This window comes from Odontesthes bonariensis, chromosome 22 (assembly GCF_027942865.1).
Source record: "Odontesthes bonariensis isolate fOdoBon6 chromosome 22, fOdoBon6.hap1, whole genome shotgun sequence".
NCBI classification, from domain to species: Eukaryota; Metazoa; Chordata; class Actinopteri; order Atheriniformes; family Atherinopsidae; genus Odontesthes; species Odontesthes bonariensis.
In genome coordinates this window covers 20,663,981-20,685,804 of record NC_134527.1, presented here as the reverse complement: position 1 = coordinate 20,685,804, position 21,824 = coordinate 20,663,981, and the positions used below count along the sequence as shown (strand labels likewise).

At 40.7% G+C, this 21,824-nt stretch overlaps 3 protein-coding genes across 11 annotated transcripts in view; all 3 read left to right on the top strand.

The window, feature by feature from the left end:
- Positions 1-413: 413 nt before the first annotated feature.
- denr (density-regulated protein) lies at positions 414-6,605 on the top strand. Of its 6 annotated transcripts, none has more exons than XM_075455692.1 (8): positions 414-520; positions 1,827-1,939; positions 2,054-2,073; positions 2,181-2,267; positions 2,755-2,842; positions 4,899-5,015; positions 5,106-5,245; positions 6,266-6,605. In XM_075455692.1, the coding sequence occupies exons 2-8, from the start codon at positions 1,837-1,839 to the stop codon at positions 6,308-6,310; spliced, it is 600 nt and encodes a 199-aa protein (XP_075311807.1). In that variant the 5' UTR covers positions 414-520; positions 1,827-1,836; the 3' UTR covers positions 6,311-6,605. The 6 variants fall into 6 exon arrangements, with proteins under 6 accessions (XP_075311807.1, XP_075311808.1, XP_075311810.1 ...); XM_075455693.1 differs by having other exon boundaries at positions 418-493; XM_075455695.1 differs by having other exon boundaries at positions 420-713; positions 2,181-2,265; positions 2,762-2,842.
- A 92-nt stretch (positions 6,606-6,697) lies between these two features.
- LOC142372733 (hydroxycarboxylic acid receptor 2-like) lies at positions 6,698-8,441 on the top strand. Its single transcript, XM_075455689.1, has one exon. It carries the CDS (start codon positions 7,070-7,072, stop codon positions 8,057-8,059), a length of 990 nt encoding a protein of 329 aa, XP_075311804.1. The 5' UTR covers positions 6,698-7,069; the 3' UTR covers positions 8,060-8,441.
- Positions 8,442-13,365: 4,924 nt separating this feature from the next.
- clip1b (CAP-GLY domain containing linker protein 1b) overlaps positions 13,366-21,824 on the top strand; it is a 44,538-nt gene continuing 36,079 nt past the window's right edge. For 2 of the 4 annotated variants that reach the window (XM_075455931.1, XM_075455928.1), the window contains exons 1-7: positions 13,366-13,478; positions 16,815-17,000; positions 17,161-17,541; positions 19,117-19,250; positions 19,383-19,507; positions 19,729-19,930; positions 21,528-21,725. In XM_075455931.1, coding sequence (XP_075312046.1) covers positions 16,910-17,000; positions 17,161-17,541; positions 19,117-19,250; positions 19,383-19,507; positions 19,729-19,930; positions 21,528-21,725 — 1,131 coding nt within the window. In that variant the 5' untranslated portion in view covers positions 13,366-13,478; positions 16,815-16,909. Of the gene's footprint in view, positions 13,479-16,259; positions 16,367-16,814; positions 17,001-17,160; positions 17,542-19,116; positions 19,251-19,382; positions 19,508-19,728; positions 19,931-21,527; positions 21,726-21,824 lie in introns of all 4 variants that reach the window. The other 2 variants (XM_075455929.1, XM_075455930.1) reach the window with 2 other exon arrangements.

Below are 21,824 nucleotides of genomic sequence, written 5' to 3'. Positions count from 1 at the left end.
TAGCGCGTCACTGGTGACGTTAGACCAGTCTACTCAAAATAAATTATTTGAATTGAGAAAATGATATAAAACACCTGCTGGTGTTATTGTTGTCATTTTTTAACTTAATGAAATTTATTTGAAAACGAAGAACCCAATTTTGGAGAGCTAACATTGTCTCAGTAAATTTTAAATGCTTCTGGAGTGTTAACGATACTTCAAATGTTTTACCAGAACTTTTTATTGTTTATTTATTTATTTATATAGAATATTCATTTATATTTATTCATCTATTTTCCAGTTTATACCATGGAATCGTAACGAAAAAATAAAATAACTAATATCGTGTGAACACACGAGGACGCTAATTACAGCAAAACTGGCTATGGGGCGTCTAAAACCAAGAGAAGAAGAAGAAGCAGTTTGGTGTTTTCTCTCCGAATCACCAGGAGGCGCTACTGCACATCTGCCGCGCCAACAACTAAAACAAGAAGCGCTACTGGGCGTGCTCAAAGTACGCCAAGTAAACCTGAGATATTCAGTAAGAATGATATTCTAAAAGTCAAACTAACGTTAATAATGCGACTCTCCTCCTGAACAGACATCAGTTTTAGAGTTTGTTGTGCGGGGTACGTTTCAGTGTCTGTCCGTGTTTATTTATTCAGCCTGACAGTTAGCGGTGCATTAGCTCCGCTAGCCTGCTAAGCTAATTGAAGTGCTAACGGTGACAGCTGGTGAGTCAACGTAACCTGATGAATGAAACCACTGAAACTAAATCCCAGTGTTTCTTATTTTTAGCTGAGTTTATGTTGTCTCCACGGTGATAGAATCCACAAGAATCTCGACATTTTAATGGTAGATTTGACATTGATTTTGGGAGCAAACAGGTCTTGTTAAGTAGCGCAGCCACTTAAAAAAAAAAAAAAAAAAAAAAAAAAAAAAAGAGCCGCATGTGTTAGCGAGCTATGGCTAGCTTTTTCCCTCATGAGTGCTGGTCTGCTGCCGTTGAGCATTAAATTAGACCTCCGTGAAACAGATTACATAACCATTTTAGTTCACATTAGTCCGTTTCCTAATATATACTTTCCATAAATTTGAACCTTGCTCCCTGTAAATTATGAGTTGTCATGGCAGGCTAGCATGATGAAATACTCTGTGTAGCTTTGTTCATTCATACCTACCCTGTTTTGCGATAACAAATCTGGTTTTATTACATGTTTTGACGTTTTCATGTAACCCGAAACTGTTGGATTTCACCCTTACTTTATTTTCAGGGCAGGCTTCAGTTTCACTTTGCTTTGTCCTTAATTTTCTAGTTTTCATTAAGAATGCCTCACAACTTTTAACAAACTCCTTGCTGTACAAAACGACCACCCAGTCTAGTTGTTGGACCTTTTTGGCAGTTCTACAAAACCCAACTTGCCTAAAATGATCATCTCTGTATGTAGAAATAAAAGCTGCAATGCCTGATCAACTGACAATTACAAGGAATTGATCAAATCTTCGTTTTTATCCTTTTAAAAGTCTGATATTTGTAGTTTTCTAGTTTCTAACATGAGAGTTTGTAACCCTACTTTATCACACATGGTGATAAACAGGTTTTTGGACTGTTCATCCTACAAATCAAACGATCTGAAGACATGCAGGTAGCGATGTGTTAACTCAAACCAGGCATTTATTTCTTATTGAGTAAAAAAAATAAAGAGTAAAGCCTTATAAATCAACTGTTATTCTTTGATTTGAACAAATGAACTGAGACCCAAAACTTGAAGTAAGTCACACCAACCTGCACTGTTCATTTCGTTGTGTGTTTTAATTTTCCTGTCATTTCTTTGTCTTTTATCCAGATACTTTGTGATGGCTACTACTGAGATGGAATCAGGTTCTTCAGAAAACAGATCAGAGCAAGGAACAGCAGAGAATGATTCAAAATACCCACTGAAAGTTCTTTATTGTGGAGGTATAGTGTAAAAACTTACTTATTTTAGGCATTTATCTCTATTTATCTTCATTTCTTCCACCTAAATTCCTGTTTTTTTTTTTTTTTTGTTTGTTTGTTTTTTCATTTCTGCAGTGTGCTCCCTGCCTACAGAGGTAAGTTTGACTTCTCTTTTGGGGCTCACATTAGTGTAAATTAACTGTTGGAGATATTTTCTATGCAGAGATGCAGTATAAAGGAATCTACTTTGTTGTGTCCGCAGTACTGCGAGTACATGCCTGAGCCAGCCAAATGCAGGCAGTGGCTCGAGAAGAACTTTCCAGATGTTTTTGCTAGGATGACTGTAGGTGAGTGTCACTTGAGATTTTTAATACGTTTTGCTGAAATCCCGCTTTCTTCTGGAACCTTCCGAAGGCCACTTTTCATCTACATTGTCAACATCTCAGAAAGATGACCTCATGACAGCACAGCTAACATACCTATACTTCTTTTATTAAGTGGAGTTGTTGCACAGCATGATGATTTAATGGCTAACACAATAAATCCAACACCTGTGAGAGAGGGTCAAAATGTTTCGACACAAACATGTATAAATGTAGAAGTCGAGCTTAAAGCAATGAATGATTTTAGACACGATGACAACCGTTATATTGTGTTTGTAAATGTGTCGTAGCTTCATGAGCAAACCTCTTAAAATCCATTTTTAGATTTAAAGAGCAGTCTGTCAAGCGGTAAACTTTCGCATCCATTTAAGAAGGCCTATGTGCTCTTTATTGGATAAGTATTGCTGCTCAATTGGTTTGAATATATTTTCGTGTCTTTTCTGCCCAACTGGTCCAGCAGCAAACGCGCCCAAGCAGGAATCCGGCGCTGGAGAAGTTCCCCCTGCAGGTGAGGAGGAGGAGAAGAAGAAACAGAAGAGGGGTACGTTGAACGAAATGGAGAATGATTAACAATCTTTTATCTTTTCAGGGTGTTTACAATGTAGAATATTCATGTACGCACTTAAAAAATATCTTTTATGAGTGTCTGAGTCATGAGCAGAGGTGGGTAGTAACGAGTTACATTTACGCCGTTACATTTACTTGAGTAAGTTTTTGAAAAAATTGTACTTCTAGGAGTAGTTTTAAATCCCTATACTTTTTACTTTTACTTGAGTAGATTTGTGAAGAAGAAACTGTACTCTTAATCCGCTACAATGAGCTCGTTACTTTTCTTTTTACCTCTTTGGTATTCAACGCGCTATTATTTTAATCAACCCGCGTACGTCTCATTTTAATGTTTTATTTAGACAGAGAGAGAGAGAGACTTCCGCTAAAGGCTCTGCCATGTGACTGTGTTTTACCAATCAAACGTAGCCATGCAGTCTCGTCACGTGACCATACACAATCTCAGCAGCGGGACGGGTTAGCTTTACAATTTAGTCGTAGCAAACAAAAAAAGAAATAGATGAAAAATGTCTGAATCAACGGTCGGAAATGCAGACACAGACGAGGAGGAACACCCTTGGCCTCATATTGAAAGCCTGTTTACCTTACAAAAAGTGTGAAACAGTAGCTACATTATGTGACTTCTGTGTCAACCAAAACAAACGGACATTTCAGCTTTCAAAAACTCAATATCTAACTTGAGGAAACATGTAGCGGTAAGTTTCCTAAATTATTATTTTTTTTTTTTTTTTCGTGGATAGGTAAATATTTGTTTTTTAGGTTACATATGGGTTACATATGTTTTAAACATTCCCTAAGTCTATTAGCCTATTTTTTTTTATAGAAGTTCTTGAATTTACCTGGGTTATTTTAATTTAAGCTATTTTGTAATGAATTAATTCATTTAATTGATTGGATGGACTCTAATTTGTTTAAACGTGATTATTTAGTATTTTTGTCTGTCTGATTGAATGCTTGTGCTAACAAATAAATCAGACGTTACTCAACATTTACTCAGTACTTGAGTACTTTTTTCACCAAGCACTTTTTTACTCTTACTCAAGTAATTATTTGGATGACTACTTTTTACTTGAGTCATATTATTCTGATGTAACAGTACTTTTACTTGAGTACAATTTTTGGCTACTCTACCCACCTCTGGCCATGAGACATTCGTTGTTTATCCGCCTTTCTTATGTTTCACAATTCTATCCTGGTGATGCGTGTGTAAATAACGTTAATATCAAATTTAGATTTTCAGTGAACCCAAACTCAGGAGTAAAGTTGAATCATTTATTAGGCAGGTTCAAATGGAAACAAACTGGTAAACATGGTGAAAATGTGATAACAAAAGCATCAAATGTATGAATTAGAATAAAATACTAGATCAAAACTGGGAGCAAATGTAATTTTTTTTCTGACTTTTTCCCATATCCCGACGCGTAAAGAAGAAATATTGACCCACCAGCTTTTGACCCGTTGACACTCAAAGGCCCCCCATCTCAGTTCCTCCTCCTGACCCTACACCTCTGTTTTTTTTCCTTATTGATCGGAGAGCAGGTGCTCCTTTTTCTTTTAGAGAGCAAGGAGTAGTGCTGAGCAAACCATTGGGCTGCACAACACTTGGAAAATCATACGGTTTGTGATATCATTGTTGACTGTTGCCATCAGGATCCGAGTGATAGCCAAACAAATACTTGAACATGTGGTGTTGACGTCAGGTTGATAAATCAGGGCTGCGTTCCACGTCTGCACCTGTGCATGCTGGTCAGTTTAAGAAGGAAAGAAAAGCACAAAAGTAGAACTTCCTCTTAAATATCTGCCATGGAAGCGGTCTGTAGCGGACAGTTTTCGCAGTCTCGTGTTGTCTCCATACTAGAACTTCTATCTCGACTGCTTTCATGTAAGTGCATAATTTTAGGCCGAATCTGTTGGCTCATTATCCCTATGAAGCTGCTCATCTTGGGCCGTCGCAGCCGTCCAGTTGTCAATCATCTCCGTTTTTACCTTTTGAAAGACATAACTCTGGTTTACTTCACCTCTCTTCTCAGGTGGAAGAGGCCAGATCAAACAGAAAAAGAAGACGGTGCCTCAGAAAGTCTCAATAGCAAAAATCCCAAGAGCCAAGAAGAAATACGTCACACGCGTGTGCGGTTTGGCAACATTTGGTGAGAGTTTTTTGTGATTTTTCGTCATCTGCGCTGCTTAATGTTTACTCACTCAGTGCTTCAATCTAAATCCTTTCTTCACTCCTGCAGACATTGAGCTTAAGGAGGCTCAGCGGTTCTTTGCCCAGAAATTCTCTTGTGGTGCCTCAGTTACAGCAGAGGATGAAATAATCATTCAGGGAGATTTTACAGACGACATAATCGACGTCATTCAAGAGAAGTGGCCTGAGGTAAGCGGTCTTGTCTTTGTGGAAGAGGTTTATCACACCCGCTGACTTGTAGAAAATCTACTCATGTCTTTTGCTCCCAACTTTGCTCTCTCTCGATGAAGCGGAACCCGGCTTGCACATAATGACCTCACACTGATTTTGAATCTTACTTTGCGTGGTGATTTTTGGCCAATATCTGTCAAATCCTGGAACATTAGAACATTGAGACAGAGAGAGAGAAAGGGGTTCAGGATCTAAAATCTGGTTCATGCTTTCGTTATTTTTATGTTAGATTTTCAATAAATATTTCAATAAATAAATGCAGGAAGCTGGACTGTTTTTAAGGATTTATTTTATTTTATTTTATTTTTTTCAGCAGCAGAGGGAGATGGCTCTAGGAGAAAAACGTTAAAATCAAAGCTAAAATTAAACCTAAGTTTATTTTGGTTAGTTGTGGAAAATCTGAATCTGCTCATCGGGTGTATCCACTCAGGTTTATCTCTAAGAAAGTGAGTGCATGTTGTCGCTTTAACAGACCGATGAAGCCATTGATGTTGCGTTTCCTGCCTGAAAAGGACTTTGACCGCATCAAATAAAGTTTAGGTTGATATTGTACGTGGCTAACGCACAACAGACTCCCTAGAGGACCTGGGTTTCCTCTACAACACCCACCTAAGGGAGTTATTCTCTCCCACAGAGGACTCAGCTCCTGAAACACCCCATTTGTAGTCTCTGCTTTTCTTCTGTTATTTAACATCACTTTGAAACACACTTCCAAAATGCCTGCTGAGCAGCTCGTTTGGCACATCTCAAATGAACAATAGCAGCAGGAATACTGCTTATGTACAGTGTTAGGGGGGGTGGAAATGTGTTTTTTATACCTATGTAAACCTAAACCCCTCTGCCTCGACGAATGAAGTGATAAATGTGAAGTTTGCACCCGACAAAGTGATGAAAACCATTCGGAAGTGTTCTTATTTTGCCGTGACGTGATGAAAATGATGAGGACGGACACCAACGCTCTGTGTTCCTCTGTTGTAGGTGGATGATGACAGCATTGATGACCTGGGTGAAGTCAAGAAGTGAAGTGAAGACCAAATATGCACTTTTACTGACACAGATGTGACCTGTAACAGCGACAACCTGGCCAAATGTACACATTAAGTCATTTTATACCTATTTTATTTACTGTACATAAAAAGCTGCGGACTTGGCCACTCACTTGGGGTTTTTTTTTTTTTTTTTTTTTGTTTTTTTTTTTTTAGTTAATAGCTGCTTTCTCTCGTTTGCCAAAGGTGTGGTATGACCTGAGTCCTTCACAAATGTTCTTCACTCAAGCAAACTGTAGGCTAATAAATTTCAGTCTCTCGCCTGTACACACTAGTCCTCTTTGCCAGTTTGTTTTACTTGTTTTTGGTCCACTTGTCCGATTTTTTTTTTTTTTTTTTTTTTTCGACGCATAAAAGCGATTTTTCTTTTTCGGGTAATGATTCACCGCAGTCACCTGGTTTCTCTTAGATGGCCGCAGGTTACTTGTTTTTCATGCATCCTCCTCATACCCATGAGTAAACCTATTCCCTGGCATAATAGTTTTATAATGAAGGCACACTCCCCACGCAGATGACATTTACAGTTGTTCCCATGCTCCTTTGGGTCAATATCGCTTCCCCAAAGATAACACCCTGCACAGATGCTCACTCTACTTACGAATTAGCATATTTGTCTGTGACCCTTTTGCATGAGTGCAAACATCAGTCCCTTTCCAACAAAGACACCTGTTGCTGCATATCTGGGACTCAGTAAATAGCAACAGCTTGCGGTTGTGTATCACTGATTGGTCAGAGGATGAATCTCACACACTCGGATGTTTGCTGTGCCTTCGAATCGCCCACCCTGGACCGGGTTTTGCCTCCAATACTCATCCTGGAGTTCATGTTTGGGCTGATGGGGAACATCTTGGCTCTGTGGATGTTTGTCTTTCACATGGACACGTGGAAGCCCAACTCTGTGTACCTGACTCACCTGGCTGTTGCGGACTCCATCGTCCTGTTCTGCTTGCCTTTCCGAGCCGACTATTACAGGCGCGGGAAAAACTGGATCTACGGCGACGCCCCGTGCCGCATCCTCCTCTTTCTGCTCGCGGCCAACCGTGCGGCGGGGATCTTCTTCCTCACGGCCGTGGCCGTCGACCGCTACTTCAAAATCGTCCACCCTAGGAACCGGATCAACAGCCTGGGCCTGGGCTACGCTTTGTGGGTGTCCCTCGGCCTCTGGGGCCTGATTTTCCTGGCGACCGGGTACCTTCTCGCGGATGAGCACTTCTTCTACAACAGCAACCGCACACAGTGTGAGAGCTTTAACATCTGCATGGGCTTCAATCCCCTCTCCACCTGGCACAACACCTTCTATGTCATCCAGTTTTTCCTTCCCACTGCCATCGTCGCCTTTTGCACCATCAGAATTACCTGTCAGCTGAACAACAGGACTTTGGACAAACAGGGGAAAATCAAACGGGCCGTTCAGTTCGTCCTGGCCGTGGCTCTGATCTTCATCATCTGCTTTTTCCCCAGCACCGTGTCCCGCATCGCCGTGTGGATCCTAAAGACAAGGTACAACGAATGCAGATATTTTGAGGAGGCCAACCTGGCCTTCTACACATCGGTGTGCTTAACCTACTTCAACAGCGTCCTCAACCCCGTCGTGTATTATTTTTCCAGCCCGGCCTTCACCGGCGCCTTCAATAAGGTGTGGAACAAACTGTTGAGGAGAAACGAGGACAAAGATCAGATAGCGTCGTCCGAGAATGAAATTCCCACTGTTGATGGTAGGCTATAAAAGCAGGTGATAAGTGACCTTGTTACATCAGTGTCTGATAACACCTCATATTTAAGCTTATAACAATGTTAACAATGGTTGTGATCGTGAACAAAACGACCCACTGAATAGGTAGAAGCTTGGTGCTGCTCACTTGCATTGCTTTAACTCCATTTTGAGCCTGGCTGCAATGTAAAATTAGATGCTGTTCATAAACCAGTAGAAAAGTGAGCGGGTCAAATAATAGTGAATCTTCTCTATTTGTCTTGGTAAAGCATTTTTTTTTCGTGAGGGAATAAACTCCAAACTCTTGTTTTTTCACCTGCACTGTAAATGATTTGCACTCTGAAGCAGTTGGTCGGTGTTTAGATGACGTCAATAAAAATAATAAACCAGAATACGCACATCAAATCAAAAGTCTGAAGTTTTTTCTTTTCTTTTTGTGAGCTCTGAGATTTTTTTTTTTTTTTTTTCTTATAGTCTGTTTTGCGTAATCATTTTAAATTGAATCCCTGTAAACTGTCACCTTTTTGTTTTTTGATAAAACAAAAAAAGGAAAGCTGACCAATGACGCGATCATTCAGCCTAAAGTAAATCTGTTCTACTGAGGGTTCGTGCAACAAAATGGAATCTTGTATGAACAAGCACTTTGAACGGAGTGTGTCTTTTTTTTTGTTAAGTGAATGAAGTCTGCTGCACCGATTCATTTAAAATGAGTTCAAACAATGCCATAAATCAACCCTCAAATATTTTATAACCCAAACCATTGATTTCCATGTTTTCATAACAGCTTGATTTGTAAACAACAATCATTTAACAAACCTGACGTCGATACGTCTCTGTGCAAGTATATTTTTACTTACTAAAACGAGCAAAACATTTATTGGTTTATTTTGCAGCATTTCAACAGAATATCCCATATTTTGATGCATTTTTTTCCCGTTTCATTTATACACGACACTGAGTGTATGTGAAGATTTGCTGCTCGTGCTTTTTATTAAAACTGCAGCTGGTTTGTACTCCTGGTTGGACAACATCCCGAGTCGAGCAATGGCTATTGCTATTAAACATTTCTGTTTCAAAACAACGGAATAAGAATAAAGAATAAATGTTGAAAATCAGATCTCAGATCACTACAGTGATCTCCAACAGATATATTTGTCCTCTTTGCTTTTTTGGAACATGCATCTGATGTCAAACAGCCTCTGAATACGGTCTGGAAGGAGAATATTTAGTGCTTTGTGTATTATTGGTGCACTGCAGACTGCAGTTTAATGAATATTCTGTTGGTTGGTTCATATCAAACTGATCCCTTAGTTTAGTCTTGTCCAAGTTCTGATCTTAGTTCAGTTTCTAGTATTTTCCCTCTCAGTCTCCCCCTCTCCCCTGTTTGGTCGCCTCGGCTCTCCCACACACCTCTCTTTTTGGTCTCATCAGTCCCCTCCTCATCTGGTTTTCTCTGAAATTTAGCTTTTGTTTTCCCAGTTTAGTTTATGGTCTCTATTTGTCTGCTCTCTGCATTTGTGTCCTCCTCTGTCTTCCACCACGAAACCGCGACAGGGAAGGGTCAGCCACAGTCTTTCCTGTTCGCCCCAGGGTCCTGGTGGTCCTGTAGAGATGGCAGATTGCAGCCGATCACCTTCACCGTGGTGAAGTTGGTTTGATATTGGATATTCGGATATTCGACAGATATTCACAATAAGGAAATAAGGTGTCTTTTTTTTCCAATACCTCCCAAGCCATGTGACCTAGTGACTCCAAACCAATGCAGAATAGTTCTCCTATGTAGTACCAACCATAGACACCTCAATATGAAGTAATAGTTTGCATCCTATATTTTTTTAAGAATTCCATTCATTTCTTGTGGAAAACAGCTTTTTGCTCAATAGCTTCCATGTTATGGAACCCAAACACCCCAAACCAATAAAAAACTGTTCTGCTATGTGGCACTAATAATCTTGCCAGTGTCCTTTCCTATGCTGAATTTTGCTAGGGAGGTAGCATAAAGAAGAGGGATGTTGGATGACTTGACAGGCTGGTAAACAGAGCTGTAGTTGGCATAGAGCTAGTCCATACTTCTCAATAAATTCAATTTAACAACAGTGACAGCTTTGCACTGATTATAGCCCTACACCGTTTACTTTTTTATTTTGCACTACCACTACTACACACAATGTACAATAACATTTTATCATCATTATCATCAAAGGGGAGCGACAGATCATAATAAAAATCAATGGTTTCATATAAGTTGGCTATAACTCTAACTATAGGCCTACAGTGTAAAAAACACTCCAGGGTTCATAATCCACAATGCAGGTTGACCAGTGGGTGGCGACCATGAGCTTGAATGACAGTGACCAAAAAAATAGAGGATGCAAACTATTACTTCATATTGAGGTGTCTATGGTTGGTACTACATAGGAGAACTAGTCTGCATTGGTTTGGAGTCACTAGGTCACATGGCTTGGGAGGTATTGAAAAAAAGAGACCATTCCCTATAGGAAATAATGGATTTTCCTTAAAAAAACAAACATATAAAATAGCGTGTGCATACAATTGGCTTTAAAAAAGTTGTATGTGGTTGGTACTACATAGGAGAACTATTCTGCATTGGTTTGGAGTCACTAGGTCACATGGCTTAGGAGGTATTGGAAAAAAAGACACCTTATTTCCTTATTGTGAATATCTGTCGAATATCCAATATCAAACCAAGTTCACCACGGTCTCACCTTCTCTGCAGAGTCATGGCCTGCGGTCTCTCTCCTTGGCCATGTCATTTGATGCAGCAGGGGTCACACAAGCTTGGATGTCTCTGACCACACTTGTCTTCAAAAATGATACATGTTGAAACACCAAATACAGATGATTTATATGGGGATTTACACTGCAAATAGGCAATATGTGGAATGTTTTTTCTAACATCTGTTGATTTAGTGCGGCAGACAAATCACAGCTTAGTGTAAGTGGTTGGATTCTCATTGTAGCACAGTCAATGTTACAATGTCTTTACAAATTTCTTCCACCGTATTTACTCAACCTCACGTATTCTGACAATATCAAGGAAAGACACCTTAGAAAAAGACATCAGTGGTTTAAGAAAAGATAACTTTACCATCCTGGACTGGTAGTTTTCCAAAAGCATCACACATTTATTGCATCCGTAGTGACATCATGTACATAGCCACCTTCATTTGTATACCACTTTTAAAAAGAGCTGAGGTCGACCAAAGTGCTTCACAGAATAAAAATAAAAACAACAATAAATGATACGTCCTAAAATTGACAGTTTAAGAAAAAAAAAATCTGCTTGGATGCCAAAACTGCCCAACTTGTAAGGAAGGCTGAGAAGAGATTAGTCTGTAGCTTTGATTTGAATTGCTCAACAGATCTAATACAAAGGAAGGAAGCTGGTTTATGATCTACGATCACCGATCACCTTTCGTTTGTAGCCTGGTTCTGGTTCTGTTCTTGGCACGTCATGGCAGTGAAGACTTAACAATCGACAGCATGCTTACAGAAGACCTGCAACAACTAGGTGCAGATGTTTAAGGACAGGATCTTCCTCAAGAAGCAGAGTTTGCTCTGTCTCTCTCCCTTTTTTATACAGCCTCTAGTTTGCACTTCCAGTTTAGTCCGGTGTTCAGGCAAACACCCACTAATCTGTTGTCCTCGACCACATCCACCTCTTCTTCCAGGATGGAAATTCAATTAGTTTAAATTCAATAACACTCTATTAATCCCTGAAGGGAAATTATATTGCTGAAGTAATCATTATTCTTAAAGATGTGCTATAAGTGGAGCAGAGAGGCTGTTGTTGTAGCGTGGGAACAACTCAGCTGATGAGTTCACATGCAGCACTGGTGGGTAACACAGGTGAACTCTCAGTAGACAACAAGAACAAAAACTCACATTAAAATTCAACATCTGGTGTGCAGAGACTCTCTTTCTCTGTGACATGTCCAGGATTACACCATCTATTACAAGCACTGTAATCCCCCTATTTTCACTGTTACCCTTCTGTCTGCAGTCACTCTGTCTGCCTGTATAGTCTTAAAGCTAAGCAGAGAAGTGTTAGAGTTGTTCCTGCAGTCATGTCTTGATGCAAAAATATTGCCTTCCTGATATTCCTGCGGCATCTCTATCATAAGCCAGTGGTCTCGCATTTCCCACAATGATCAAGGGAATAAACGGTTTAACCAGAGGTGTGACCAGAATGGCATGTGTGGGTGGGCAGTTAGCTCATCTGGGGGGGGGGGGGGTTGAGTAGATACTTGGGGCAAGACATCCAGCCAACTCCAGCTTTTTATTACCTTCATCAAGTCTACATTTCAGATCATCATATATAACAAAAACATCCGAAAATGTGAAAAACGCCTTTTTTTTTAGCAGCAAGGGGTTAAGGTTACGGGGGGGGACACACGATAACAAAAAATAAATAAAGCTATAAACTTTGCAGATTAATTGGACAGTTTTCTTTGGATGGACAGGGCATTTCTCAGGGGGGCAGGATTATATATATATATAATAAACTTTATTTCACAGACTCAAGGTCCAGATAAGAATATGCAATACATTAAAAATACATTAAAAGACATACAACCCCCCACCCCACACACAGAGACAATCATTTAATTAAAAATCAGATTGGGGATAAGCCCACATACAATTGGCTTTTCCAGTATTTCCAGATGTCAGAATTGTATTGGGTGTCACTTTCCTTTATATTAGACAGACAACTTATGATTCTATTTCTTGATATATTTAATGTACACATAAATTTATACATAAGGCTCCTCATTAGAGCCTGAAATGTGGGCACATTTGCAGTGACAAAGAGAGCACTTGCACTTTCCCACCTTGGAGCCTTAAGCAAAATTCTAAGTGCATCATTATAAGCCACCTTGATCTTATTCATATTAGTTCTGCTGTAACTACACCAAAGATGAGCTGTATATAGTGGAGTACAGTAAGTTTTATAAAAGAGATATTTTGACCTCCTTCGTACACATATAAAATTTTCATGCCAGCATATTCGCTTGAGCATACAGCTTGCAACACTGACGCTGAATATCATCATCATCACATAAGTCATTCCTAAGAATATGACCCAAGTATTTTGCTTTAGTTACAGTTGTCAGCTCACTGTCATTTAAATAAAAAATATACATATATATATATATATTTGTTGATCTTAATCACCTGTTTTGCTTTCTTCTCTGATTTGAGGAACCATTTTTTTTTATGATTGAATTTAAAAAGTACGAGCTCATGTTTGTGTCCCTGAAGGAGGCACCAGTTTCCAAGGTGACGTCAGGCTGTGTCTGTCGGGGCTGGGCAGGGAAACGGGAGCCGCTGGAAAAAACATGTAACGGTGCAAGGTACGCAGCACCTTCCCAAGACTTCCCTCACTGAGACCCAGTTCACTCAAAAAGACCAAGTAAGCTCTCACAATAACTTTTTTTTTTTTCCACCGCTGTGTACTTGAATTTGTGGTTGTTTTACATCAGGCTCAGTTTGTGGTTTTCTTGCTAATCTAAGGCTAGCTAGCTTTGGCATTCCAACAGGGAATGGCTTTAGGTGCAGGACACAAAATATGTCATAATCTCATCCTACTTGCTGCTAAATAAGTCCGTGAATCGGAGCAAACTGGCGACGTGAAATTTCTTGAGTAGGGTGTTGAGTTGAAGTTATCCTGCTGTAGCTCCAGATATGTCAGAGCCCAGCCCAGCCCAGCCCAGCCCAGCCCAGAGACGACACACACACAAAACCACACGGACCAGCCTCATTGTGTGGCTCTACGCTGACGGCTTATGAATTTATTTATGGGTGATATGTAAAGCTTTGAGCACCACAGTTGTCTGTGAGACTGGGGAGCGTCGGGGCTGAGGTTTGACAGCTCCATGTGTGCTTGTTGTTTTGCTCTGGTTGCTCCGTCTGGGCGGGGTTAGGAGCTCTGAGGTAATGTTCCAGCATAATCTTACACCTTCTTCTTGTGCCTGGTCATCATATAGGTGTCTACTGCCTGCCTGTGGCTACAGATCAATGTTGAGCTAGAATAGAATGAATTTTTTGTCAGGCTGAGGAGCTGTATTGTAGTGTTTGCCTAGGTTTTTAATACCATGGGTGTAATGAAGCTCTGCAAGCCCTGACAAAATATCACCACTCCTGGAGGATTCATTTAATTTCTTGAAGAAAAGTTTGAACACTCCTTCCACTGTGCCAAGATGCATCATCATCCTGAAATAGGACCTCAGCATCACCAAATCTCCTTTATACCGACTGAATGAAAAGAGTGTCGCCGTCTCCCTTGGTCCTTTACCTGACATCAACCCCTCATCGCCAATGATGGTGGAAATGTGCTTGTTTTTTTTTTTGCAGGCTGGTGGTCCACAATCCATAACAGCTTCTCCTTAGCCCATATTTTCAGGCATATTGCTTTGAGTTTTCTGTCTTGACGCTTTGACGTCTTCCTTGGTCGACCTGTATGTTTCCCTTTTACAACTTTCCCAATTTTGTTTGTACTTGCCCCAAATTTTAGACACAGCTGACTGGGACCAAGCAACATATTTACCACACTCTAAGTTGACTCTAAGTTAACTTTTTGAAAGAGTTTTATAATCCTTTCCATTATTTCCACTGACAGCTCTTTTTTTGGGACAGGTTTCCTGTCAATTAGCAGGTGTAACAGCTCTTTAAACTCGACAAACTAACATAGTGAGACGTGTAGATATTCGTTTTCGAAATGTAAATTACAAGCTGATTCCAGGGTACTCAATGGAATTGAAACAGGCTATTTTTATAGGCTGAAACAACAATAAAAAAAAAAGAAGAAGAAGAAGTTGGAGTGTTAATTAGGAGACCATTCTACAGTTTGGATCATTCAGAGAAAAAAAACAACTTTTAAGTGAGTTTGACAGCATGAAAAGACCTGGACGTTCACAGAAGACAACAGGAGTGGATGATCGAGGATCCTTTCCATGATTTTAAAAAAAACTTCAGGAGGGAGACACACCGTAAACAGCAGATCTCACAAGAGCAGAGCAGAAACATTCAGAAACTGAAAGGAGAAAGGTCAGCTTAGACTTTGTCAGAAACTATAGCAGTTCCGGGACATTATTATTCGGGCAGAAGAAATGAAGATTGACAGGTGGGGAAAAAAAAAAAAAAAGGGTGGCTCATGATTGAAAGATACAACATCGCCTGTAAATCACCTGAAGGCAGTATGACGCCGTGGACATGCATGGCTTCCGGTCCCTGCGTCACCAGTGTCTAATGGTGTGAAGGAAGGCAGAAGCAGATTGGTGAATTCTGAAGTGTACAGGGATGTTGTGTCAACTCAGATTGAGACAAAGATGGAGAATGACCCGAAACATGCTGCAAAATAAAGTTTAGTTTTTTTCTCTCAACCCAGTTTAGTTTTATTTCACCTACAGAAGCCAGAACCAAAGGCTGAAAGACCTCAAAACAAACAATAATTGAAAAGAGTGAGGAGCTCCAGACTTCAGGCAGTCATTTCTTTCAAAAGATCCTTAAGCAAGAATATTTAACATCTCATTACATTTGAAATGAAGAGCTGTAACTCCTAAACCCTTCCTTCAATTTGGACGTGAGTATCTTAAAGGGATATTTTGTTTATTTTGAAGTGGTATAGTGTAAAGAAATCATGAGCCTTTCAGTGTGTTAGCTGCAGTCAGAGGACTCCCTAACACTCCAGTGGTGTTAAAAACGTAAATGCATTTAACTTTTATTACCTTGAATGAAGAATGAATACACTTTGTTATGTAATAAGAGATCTAAGGCTGCAGTAAAATCCCCGTAAAGTTAGAGCGTTGTGAGTGTACCATTTCACACGAATATATCAAATTATTTATTGGCTGACGTGGAGTCTGGTACAGATGTATCTGCAAAAAGCAAACGCTAGTCCAACGCATTTTAAGGCTCAAATGTGAAGGTCTGTGTCGATGAAAACACAGCGTGTGAAACAAAGTCCGTCTTGTTGCAGTCGGAGTGAATCATCTCTGTGGTCTGGCGACTTCTCCACCACTTACAACAATAACGGGCAGAAAAATAAGACCTCGTTCAGACTCAGGGCACTGCGTTGTCCGAGCCGCTCACACAGAAATGCCGATGTGGTTTTGGGTGGCGATGAAGGTCTCGATGAATAGAGGTTTTTGATGCTGATCCCTAGAGGTGTGTCCTGTTGATCTCTTTGAACAAGATACACCTTTGTCAACAACCGAGTGCCGAGGTGGCTAATCAGGGGAACTGCCACCAGGAAACACGCTTAACTGCTGGGTTCATCTGACAAGCAGGCAAAGTTTAAAGGTAAAATTCACCTGCCAAACACTCAGTTGAACCTTGGTGTGTGTCAAATATAACTATCTTCATCCTACTTTATAACTGCGCTGAGATGAGACACATCACTTTTACCAATTTGATAAAAATCGACTTTTTAAATGTATTATTGTTTAAAATGAAAATTTGCTGGCTGAAAGCTGACATAACGCTGGTCGATGCTTATTTACAGAATGTTTGTGTGTTTCTTGGGAATTTAAGCTCTTTAAATATCAGTAACTATGAGCTTGTATTCTGAAGCAATAATATGTAACTTGAACATTGAAAGGACCCTGATATTGTGCCTGTTTTTATGTTTTATACCAGCTTGTTTGACTCCTAACATCCACATCATGTTTATTTGTGTGTTGCCCGACTGAAATGTTGTGTTTCTGTTCTTGGGTCGATTAAGAATTCTTATTTTTCCTTGGTTTTCCAGATCCCTCCCATCACACTGGGACAGATTGGGGTGGTGGGGAAGGCCTTGTCCCCTGCCTCGATCAGGCCCCCCCACCTCTGAACAAACAGGGAGCCATGAGTACATCGGGCAAGGCCAGCGGGCTGAAACCTCCCAGTAAAATACTCCGTCCATCTGGCGTGCCATCGAAAACGTCCCCGTCGTCTGGTGAGAAGTGATTGACGTGTTAATAAGACACGTGAAAAGCATTATACGAACGTTAATATAAGTGCTGCAGATGTGTATTTAAAGCAAAATTACTATTTGAAATCACTGAGAATAATTTGAAGGACTGAATATCTTTGAATAAAAATTATTCTGATATCAGGTGCTCCAAAGCCAGTTCCTCCGGAGAAGTCCACAGGCAGTGTGACCTCACCAACCCAGGATGGAAACATGGACTTTCAGATCGGCGACAGGGTCTGGGTGAATGGCAACAAGCCCGGACAGGTACAGTTTGTCGGGGGCACGCAGTTTGCTCCTGGGCAGTGGGCGGGCATCGTGCTGGATGAGCCGATCGGGAAGAACGACGGGTCGGTGGCGGGTGTCCGGTACTTCCAGTGTGAAGATGGGCGGGGCATCTTCACACGGCCTTCAAAGCTGTCCAGGACGGTGCTGCCTGAGAAGGAGGCCAACGGGGATCAAGCAAGCCCAGCACCAGCAGCTTCCGCAACAAGCGAGTCTGCACCTGCCGGCCCGATCCCCCCCGGTAACTACCAGAAAGTTTGTGAGATTTTGAATACAGCTCATATTTCTTTATATTTTCCTTCCAAGCAGCCAGACTGTCTTGAACAATAGTTCTCCAGCCTTTCTGAAGGTCTTTTAAAGATTTTTTTTGGACATTCGCTGCTTTTTCGATCATTTCCTGTCCAGTTCTTGTACCTGACCATTTTCTGAGGAATGTCTTTTTTAGTTTGTTAAACCACTTAACTCTGACCTATGATTTATTCAGGCATACAAACAACTCCTAACTCAAGGGATGAACCAGTGTTGTGTCCACACATAACAGACAACTTAGCAAATAACCAGTTTTAAAGTATCTTTAGACTCTTTGTTACCTGCAGTCTGTCACAAAGACACATCATTTGTTCCCATTTATTTAGTTACATCTGTGAAAAACAGCAAAGATAACACAGTTCGACAGACAGAAAAAAGTATTTTTGCTCCAACAAGCTGATTCCCAAAGAGCTATTAGCTGAAAACTTGGCATATCTCAGCATGGTGTGCAGTGTGTCCTTAAACATATGAGGAAGCTGGACAAGTGGAGGACAAAAGAAGAAGTGTCAGGCCTAAAAAAAAAAAAACTATGGACAGCAGATGAACAGTGTCTGAAAGTGGTGTCCTTAAGAAAGCCTCATCAGAAATGGCTTCCATGGAAGGGTGGCTGTCAAGAAGCCGTTCTTAAGGAAGGGAAACAGGGAGAAAAGGCTGAGCTATGCCAAATGACACAAGAAGTGGACTGAGAATCAGTGGCAGCAGGTCTGATGGAGGGATGAATCCTCCCCAGAGCCCCGACCTCAACATTATTGAAGCAGTGTGGGATCAACTGACAGAGAACGGAACAAAAGGCAGCCGACATCCAAAGAAGAGCTTTGGGATGTCCTTCAAGAAGCCTGGAGAACTATTCCTGAAGACTACTTAAAGAAAGAACAGAAAGCTTGTCTGAGAGGGTTCAGGCTGTGTTGGAGAAAAAAGGAGCTCAGACCAAATATTGACTTTAGAACTCATCAGAATTGTACAAACTCTGTTTTTCTCTTAAATATTCTATTTACATATATGTTTGTGCATGCTTCAATAAATTCTGTGTTGGTGCCACAGATACGGAAGAAAAATCTAAAAGTACCGAGAAATGCACTGACAGACTGTTGCTTTGGATGCTTAATGAGACTTGTTGAAAATAAGACGATGGACAAATATAAAGAAATGAGGTGTGGCGCAAGACTTTAGCACAGTACTGTAGCATCTCAGGTCATGAAGTCTAAAAGTCATGACTGGCCATATTCTCTCAGAGTGATGTATATTTTATCCAGTGTCACATGAAGTTGGCTTTTTTATTTGCAGACCTGTAAGAGTAGTGGTTTGTAGTGTTTATTCTCTAGAGCCAGAAACAGTTATTTGTCCATGTGATCAGTCATGTGAGTCACATTCAGCATTTTCAAATTAAAAAAAGTTCCTGCTCCACTTAACTTAGCCGTTCTTAACTCGCGTCACCTTCCGTTTGGTGGAGTTTAGAAGCTTTAGAGCACTTTTGAATCACCGTATGAAAACTTATGTCTCTGCTCAGCCCAGGCCACCAGCATAAAGACCAGCAGTGCGCTTACGCGAATGGTGACGTCCAGCGAGTCGGTGTCCAACCTTTCAGACCCGGACTCGATGAAGAAGAACAGGAGGGAGATGAGGCTGGGAGATCGCGTGTTGGTAAGAAGCACAGCGATTGGCGAACAAATTGGTTGAAACGCTTGTTTAATCCGGGTGAAATCTACTTGGTCGTGAGGAGGTTTGTTTGATTTAACCCCAAATAAATTCTGTATTTGTTTTTTTGGTTTGTAGGTTGGTGGTACGAAGGCAGGAGTGGTGCGGTTTCTGGGAGAAACAGAGTTCGCCAAAGGGGAGTGGTGTGGAGTGGAACTGGATGAACCTCTTGGCAAGAATGACGGCGCTGTCGCTGGGAACAGGTGAAGAAACACAGATCCAGGGCGAATCTGCTGTTGAGTTCAGATTCACTTTTGGCAGATTTAGTTTGTGCAACATATGCAGATGCAACAGATGCAGTTAACAGTTTAGGTTTGGCGGAAACAAAATGGTTCCTGCATGAAACTGTCACAACGATGCCTGTGGATTTTCTTAAGTCACCAGGTCATTCATTGTTATTAAGCTGTGTGACTTTTCCTCTCAGATATTTCCAGTGTTTGCCCAGGTACGGCCTGTTTGCTCCCGTCCACAAGGTGACACGGATTGGCTTCCCCAGCACCACCCCTAGCAAGGCAAAGAGCTCACGGAGGAGGTCCACGCTCAAGAGGAGCCCCAGTGCGTCCTCCATCAGCTCCCTCAGCTCCGCCACCTCCTCCATCAGTGGCAAACCCAGCCGGGTAGGACTGGTGAGACTCAAGCCGCACTGCAGAGCTGTATCTCAGAAAGAAAATACGTGTTGGGATTATTTACAGAATAGAATTCAAACGACATTCTTATTAGGGTTAAAAACTAAAAAGTTCTATCCAGTTCTTCTTCTCTTTTCTTTTAATATTACCCATATAAAAGTGTATGTATTGTAATATTTGACTTTTATAACAATGAAATCTATGATTTTGCTCTTATCAAGAATGAAGCCAAGAAGTAATTTCAAACTTATCGTATCTTTTATCAATTGATCTATTTGCTTCACAAATGTTTTTTTTTTTCAAATTTATTTATTATAATTCTTTTGTCATAGCTTTTTGTCTTGTCAGAAACAGCTGGACCGGTCCTTGAGGAACTTGAATCAGGACGACTGGACTTAAATTTCTTGATATTTCACCTCTCATCAGCAAGGTTTTTTCACTTCTGAACACTGAGACTGGCTTAAACGATCTACACATTGGTCAGGTGGTTCAGGGACAACCTTGTGACCTAAACAAACCGACCTATTGTGAACAGCCTCTTGGCTGCTTATAAGATGATACTCTCCATTTACCAGTTTGGAACACCTTTCAGATAAGAGGTGAAACATCTTCAAGAATCAAGAAAAAAAAAAAAAAAAGTCCAATTGCCCTTATTCAAGCTCTTAGGACTACCATGACCTGGATGACTAGAGATTTAGCTGATATTAAGTTAAAAAGTTTCGGGCCAATCAGTTTGATGTCAAACTGAAATGTATAAACGAGTATACTCAGCGTCCAAACAGTAGTGCTCTGCGCTTCACCTCCAGGTGACGCCGCATACTCACAAGCTTTATATGTCCTATTTTGCTCTTTGGATTTGTACCAAATTTCATGACTTGATATGACTTGCGTTTACCTCCATTTCACCTTTCAGACAGCAAGAAAATCCCAGAAAATCATTCGTGTGTCCCAGAGAGCTTGTTAAAATAATGAAATTTAGTTCATTTTGCTGTGTATGTGCAGCAGGAATGGATGGCAACTACAACAGCTGAACTTGTGAACATGTATGACAGGCATTAGTTCAACATACGGTAACTAAGAAATGTTATTTTGAGTATGACGCCGGCAAGTCGCCAGCACTAGAGAAAATAAGTCATTTCGAAGTTCGATCAGTGTTATTTATTAAGGAAGTCAGCTAGTAGACGAGTCAGGAATAAAATGTAACCATATATGAAAACCATGTGATTAATTTACAGCCCAATGTAGCCATTTAACAATGATGGTTCAACATATTCTTACAAATCCCACAGCGAGAAGAAGGTTAGCTTTGTTCAGCAGAAGGCCGCAAGAGAAACAATTAATTTGGCTTTTTCAAAAGATATAGAGGTGATCTCTCTGCCTAACTCACAAACATAAACTTTATATTTTGTCAAATTTCCAAAAATATTTCAAAATTGTATTTATTTTTTTAACTCGAACCTCTAAAGCAGACTATTTATTATCTGGGAGTATTTACTTCCTGGAGTCTTTAATAAGAAAATTTAGTCTTTATAAGAACAGACGTCACAAAGGTGCTCAACAAAAGACGAATAAAGACGCACGTCTTCTTTTCTTTCAGCTGACGGAGACGTCGGCTCGCTACGCTCGTAAGATTTCGGGCACCACGGCGCTGCAGGAGGCTCTGAAGGAGAAGCAGCAGCACATCGAGCAGCTGCTGGCAGAGAGGGACGTGGAGAGGTGCGAGGTGGCCAAAGCAACCAGCCACGCAGGAGAGGTGCAGCAGGAGCTGACTCTGCTGAGGAAAGGCCGCGAGCAGGTCAGACACATGCGCACATGAAAGTAATAAACCTCTGCGTCTATGATTCCTTCGTTTTTAAGCTTCCAAAAGATGTTTTTTTAAGGAGTTCTGAATTAG